At 28.0% G+C, this 6,601-nt stretch overlaps 1 protein-coding gene across 1 annotated transcript; it reads left to right on the top strand.

The window, feature by feature from the left end:
* The first annotated feature begins 301 nt into the window (after positions 1 to 301).
* On the top strand, positions 302 to 6,352 carry LOC107457029 (methionine sulphoxide reductase A). The gene is made up of 3 exons (XM_016075066.3): positions 302 to 612; positions 2,149 to 2,400; positions 5,024 to 6,352. The coding sequence occupies exons 1-3, from the start codon at positions 395 to 397 to the stop codon at positions 5,253 to 5,255; spliced, it is 702 nt and encodes a 233-aa protein (XP_015930552.1). The 5' UTR covers positions 302 to 394; the 3' UTR covers positions 5,256 to 6,352.
* Positions 6,353 to 6,601: the final 249 nt, after the last annotated feature.

The raw sequence follows: 6,601 nt of genomic DNA, 5'->3' as shown, positions 1-6,601 counted from the left end.
GGAACCGTGATTTAACGATCAGTCCACTGTGGGGACTGAAAAGGAGAAAAATGGCATTATTGACTTGAGTAATAAACTAAATTTTGATTCAAACTAAGGCAAACAACGTTAAAGAGCAGAAAAATATTTATAAAATACAAATGTATTTGTTGTACAAATGTAATGTACAAATGTTGATGTTTAAATTTTGTTAAAAGACAAAATGCTCCCCTCCCCCCCAAAAAAATCCTGTGAATAGTGTGGATAACAATATTGAAGGAGGGTTAAACATGGAACCAGTCTTCTCACTAGATGGCGTATTTGAGTGTTGCGAAAGCGAATGCTCCTTTGTGAAGAAACAGTTTAATAAACTATTTTATTTCAAAATTGAGAAAAAATATGGCAACGCTCTAAAATGGGGGCTGCTATTTCATCATCGTCTGCTAATCAAAAAATCTTGGAGGCAGCTAGACAAAAAATGTCAACTGACCAAAATTTAAACTTAAAAACTGCTACTTTTGCACTAGGGTGTTTTTGGCACTCAGATGCAACATTTGGATGTCAAAAAGGTGTTCATTTTACTCGTTGTGGTTATACCAGTGGCACATTACCAAATCCGACTTACAGGAATTTGTAAGTAACTTTTTCTAGAAAACTGTTTTAAGATTCAACTTTATTGCATTAAAGAAATCGGGATTTCCGCATCGTGATCTGTGTCAGAATAATCGCTAAGTCTGTCGAAGCTGCGACTAGCGAGAAACTAAGAAGAACATCACAAAATGGGACCAACTTGAAGGGTATAACTCGTAGTTACCCCCAAGAAAACCTCTACTTGTTTTTTTATATATATTTTGAATTTACAAGCTTAAAACCGTTTGGTGGTTGCAGTTGGTGCAGCCGATCACGACACGAAAATATGCCTCCATAACTTTTTAAGTTATACCTTTTGAATTGGTCCCTTTCTGTGATGTTTGTTTAGTTTCTTGTGGGTGCTGCCTGCAAGTTGCCAATTATTTTTCCACTGATCATGATATGGAAATCTCCCCTTTTTTTCTTTGTATTTGCACCAGGTTTTGTTGTTATTCTGAATCAGGAAAGAGGTTGAACCTGTTCTGTTATGTAATAAGCATTGCTTGGAGAGGAACAAGCAGGTTTCAAAACCAGTATTTGATTAGATTTTGGCAATATTTATATTATTGCTATAAGCATTTAACTTTGCTATGTCACAAAATAAAGAGATGGCTAGTTGTCTGTTTTCTATAAATTTGATCGAGTCAAGAAATAAATAATCAAAGAAATTTCATTTTTTCTTCTTCTATCAAAATATTCTGAAACTTAATTTCCTTTCTTTATCAGAAAGCAAAAGAACATAAACTTAAGTCTTAAATTCTGTGAACAAATATTTTTAGCTGTTTGGATGTAGGATGATAATAACCAAATTACGGCTAGTTCTAATTTTTCCAAAACCAAGAAGACTAATTCCAAGTAACCAGTTTAATTTTATAATAAACAATATCAATCCAGGGATCTGTTTGGTGGAAATTTGGGTCTGTTAACGGACCCTTCACAAAATATCTTTTCTTAAAAACGGACCCTTCACAAAATGATTTTTCTTTCAATTGGTCTCTTTACAAATTTATTTATCTTATTGTTTTGTTAATCGAATAAGTCCTTCCCGGGGGGGAGGGGGGGACAAGAAAGATGGATGTAAACAAATTAAGTTTTGTCTTCAGCACACGCTTCTTATTCGTATAAAATGAATATTCAACGCTCAGCATTATAGGCTAAATACCAAATATTTGCATGTTGCATCTCTAATTTGAAGCAACAATTGCTGTTTATTTTTGAAAATTTAATTTTTTTTTATTATAATTTTACAGTGCCGAGCATAATCTCGTATCTCTTTACAATTTAAAAACTCCTTGAAATTTTTTTTGCAACAACAGGACCCTATTTGCACAAATTCATAAAAGCTGGACCCTGGTTGAAAGAATGTGACTTAACCTTTATTTTATATTCACAAATTACGAGTAATTTTTTCACAATTTTACAAAAACGGACCCCTGCAATATAATAATTACAATTGTAATAATTAATAATTTCAAATTTTACATGTGTCTTTGCTTTTACGTACCATTAATATGTTGCTTTTTAATTTTTCCATTTCAGAGGTGATCACACTGAAGCAGTAGAAGTTGATTATGATCCTACGGAAACAAATTTCAAAACTCTTCTGAACCATTTCTGGAACAGTCACGATCCAACTGAACTACACAAACGTCAATACCGATCCGCTGTTTTCTATCGAGATTCGGAAGAACAAAATATAGCATGTGAGAGCAAGAAGGAAATAGAGGGAAAAATTGGTCGATCTGTTGCTACTGCAATAGAGGCTTTTGACAAATTCTATAATGCTGAAGAGTATGGTTTATTTTCTATAATATTGTATATTTATTTATTTTTTTAAATTTAGGCTAAATTTTATATTTAGTTAATGAATATATCAAGTGGCCTTTTAAGAGCATTTAAACCTTCTTAATTTGAGAAAGTGTGTAATATTATAGTGCGTACAGGGATTTTTTTAAGGTACAACCAGGGTTAGATTTTTTATGTCATTTAGAGTTCGAAAATGTCATAATCTGTTGAAATCTGATGAAAGCTGTCAAAAACTTGGGACAAGTTTCTTTTTTGTCATGGGGTTATAGTATTAGATGAACAATACTTACATTATATATTACTATAATGATTTATATTATATATCATGACTAAAAAATATAACCAAAATTATTGAAACTATTAAGTAGTTTTTCTAAAAAATAGTATTCTAATATTTAAGACCAATATTATTTGCTGTATTATAACTAATCAGTTACTATTACAGGTATCACCTATGAGTAGTTAATTATTGTCAATCTAAATACCGATTTTAATTCTTTGTACCACAATTTAGGCTGATTTTTCAAATTAAGTGAAACTAAAGTGGTAAATTTTAGAAAGCTATAACTTTTACTCTCAGTTTATGATTCAGTATGGCAAGTAATGTGTTAATTTGTAATTTAAAAGAAAAATAACATTCAAAAATAGACTATAATAGTGTTAGTGCACTATTCTGATAAGAAGTATAGTGCACTTATTTTAATTATTAAGTTTAATCATTAGTTTTAGCATTTAAAAATACTGATATTTTAATTCCGGTTTCCTGATATTTTAATAGAGGTTTAAATTTAGATACCCTTTATACCAACAGTGTTCTTTTTCTGTAGAATGAATCAGATTTGGTGACTTATTCAATGCTGCTTTTGATGATTTATTATAATAATTACTAATATTATAATAATTACTAAAAATAAATAATAATTACTTAAAAATAGACTTAAATAATTACTTAAAAATAGAAAAAATTAAAATATATATATATCATTTCCTAAAGTATAAAACTATCTAGAAATATAAATGTACATACTAGTTAACTATTTTGTAAAGAATGATGTAGTTTGCTCTTTGTTTTTCTTTATTTATTCTTCAATGGATTTTGCTATGTAAATTTCTCTCAACATAAATCTTTCAGCAAATATGCTTGCACCAAATAATTAAATAAATTATTTTCAGCCGTGGAACCCTTAACAATTGAAATTTTTTTAATGGAACCCCAGCTGCAATTATAAAGTTAATTTGCAAATGTGAACATATAAATTTAGGAATTTTAATTATTTTGGGAATATTTAATGAGAAGAAGGTAATTAATAATCTTAAAATTAGTTATTATATGAAACAGGCCAATTTACTAACCTGGAGTGGTATCTAGTTGGTTCTGAAATTACTTTTGGTATATACACAAGTTTTAGATAAATAAAAAAAATTAACTCTGAATTCTAGTTTTTACAGAAATGAATTCTTATTAATAATGAAATTAATTTGTAGGAAAACATATTTTTTTATTATTTAATTTAGTTATTTCTTTTTTGAATTGAAAAGTTCAATGGAAAATAATGATGCAATTCTTATCGATACATAATTTTTTAATATGTCATTAGAAAATATATCCTTAATTAAACTTTGTTACTTCTTTTTACTCTCTTATTTTACTTGAACAATTTAATAAAAATAACCGAAATATTAAATAAAGTAGTGATTGCATTGCAATATAATTTCCGATATTAAAAGAGGTGGTGCATAGCCAAGTTCATCATTAAAAAATAAGCACTTTTCAAGCACTCAAAAAATATTTTTAAGCACTTTGAAAAATATCATTATCAAACAAGGTTGACAATTGATGGTTTTATTTGCAGTGACGAAGACGATGGCATGTCACAAGTAATGAAATAAACAAAAGAAATGAAATTTTCTATTACTAATAGAGGAAAAGAATTGACAATGTTTAGTTGGTCCCCGTAATCAGCAAAAATTCGAGAGATTTTCCGATTCTATTACAGAGGGCAGAAAATGAAGTCTGAAATTGAGAATCTCTTGCAAAATGCAGCAGGGTTGCACATGAGAGACAAAAATCCTTACCACTGAATCCAGCTCAGTATACGCAAGTGAGAAGCCGCAAGTATTTCCTCAAACATGTAAAACAAATGGTGTTTTCATACACTACAGACCAGCAGTACCCCGAAAGAGATTGGGGTTGAATTAATTGTAAAAACGTTGAATAGAACAATGTCTTTTTGCATAATTTGTGGCGAAAATCCACATGGTAAGGAAAAATATCACATTTCAGAAAAGGGAAAATTAAGCACTTTTTAAAAATGCTATGCTTCCTGAAAAGATAATTACATAGTTCTTTCTCTTTTTTTTTTTTACTTTGGTCCTTCTGCAGAACCCTTGGGCTTGACAGAACACTTTTTCAGAACTGGTGGTTCTAATGAACAATAAATTTATCTTTATGCATCAATTACAAATATATGCTAAAGATACATGAAATTTAAATGTCATGATAGGTTTATTCATTTTTTCCCTTCTAAATCTGAAATTATAATACAAAGCACACTTTATTATCCTCATGTGAAATTTATTCATAATAAATTTGAATTTTTTATTGCAGTTATCATCAGAAGTACTTTCTTCAAACTCACCACAAAGCACTGTTTAAAAGCTTGGGTATAAAACAGCAAGATCTTGTGAATTCCACCCTTGCAGCCAAACTGAATGGCTACATTGTAGGAGAGAATAGTTTGGAAGCATTTGATGCTGAATGCAAAAGTTTAGGCCTCACAGCAGATAATATTGCCTACATTCGTAAGGAAGTAGCTAAAGGAAAACAAGGACACTGTTGAATAAACATGCGGACTTAGAAAAGAATGATACTCAGGAACGTAAAATTCTTTATAGATACATTTTCTAGTCATGAAGGCCTGTTGTCAATATACTTTTATAATTATGCTTTTTTATGTAGTAGTTGAAATAATTTAACATATTCTTTTATCAAAGATTTTTTTAAATTAACTTTTTTATTTAATTGAGAATTTTTTTTTCTTCTTGCATTTCCAAATCAAAGATATTTTAGATTTTATTAATTTTGCCTATTATTTAAAAACAATATCATAACTGAAATACTTTTACTGTATAGTTTAGAAGATCAAACTAAAATAATTTTAGAATTTTGAACTAAAATAGTTTTTAGATCAAACTAAAGTAATTAAAACTATTATGTGTTTATTTCAGATTAATCACTCAGAAAAAAAAAATCATTGTTATTTTTATTTCAGTACAATACCTTCATGAATTTGTAAAGAAAAGAATTATTTTATCAGTTAGATTTCAAATGAAGAACAAATTAATTTAAACCAGAAGGCATGAAAAAAAATTAATCAAGTTTTTCTTTACTATATATTAAAGCAACACATTTAATAAGTTTAAGAAAGATTTAATTTAAACAAACATATATCTAAATGGATATAATTACTTTAAAAATAGTAAAAAACAATTTTATACAAGTTAAGAAAAATTAAGATTTTAAAGTTTTAGTCCAGTTTCATAATTTTCTGTTATTATTTTAAGCTTCAAATAATAATAATTTGGGCATTATTTCTCAGGATATATTTATATATCAATATAGATATTAGTCAACCTTTCTGCTTAAGGATTGTTTTTAATAATTCACTATGCACTTTATTTGTGCCTTATGTATGAAATTAAATTGCCTTTTCATATTTTATCTATCTGTTGAAAATTTCTGTATCTAAATGTTCAGATACAAAGAAAATTGAATTCTATTTTTTGTTATGTGATTTTTGAATAAAAAATTTTATAAAAAAAGGCATGTTATTATTATTTATTCATAATGTTGCATAAAAGTTAAAATAATTGTTATGTTAGCAATGCCAGTCTTATAGATTCTCCATGATAAATAAATATTAGTCGCAAATACATACTTTTTTGTTTTGTTTAATACCTATCAATCTTAATTTACAAATTTACTTAAATTAATGGAGATGGTGAAAAGTAAAAGAGTTAATACAACTTTTTTTAATCCATTGATTTTATTAACAATCTTTTATTTGTCTGAAATGCAAATATAAGAATTTGGAAATAAGAAATTTAAGAAAGATGGCTAATCTGCTATAGCTGACTTGTTGCAGTAGCATGTAGAAACATATGAAAGCAAAATTGTTACCTTCAG

Source organism: Parasteatoda tepidariorum, chromosome 6 (genome assembly GCF_043381705.1).
Source record: "Parasteatoda tepidariorum isolate YZ-2023 chromosome 6, CAS_Ptep_4.0, whole genome shotgun sequence".
NCBI lineage: Eukaryota > Metazoa > Arthropoda > Arachnida > Araneae > Theridiidae > Parasteatoda > Parasteatoda tepidariorum.
The sequence above is the reverse complement of the archived record's forward strand: the minus strand, read 5'-3'. Positions and strand labels throughout refer to the sequence as shown.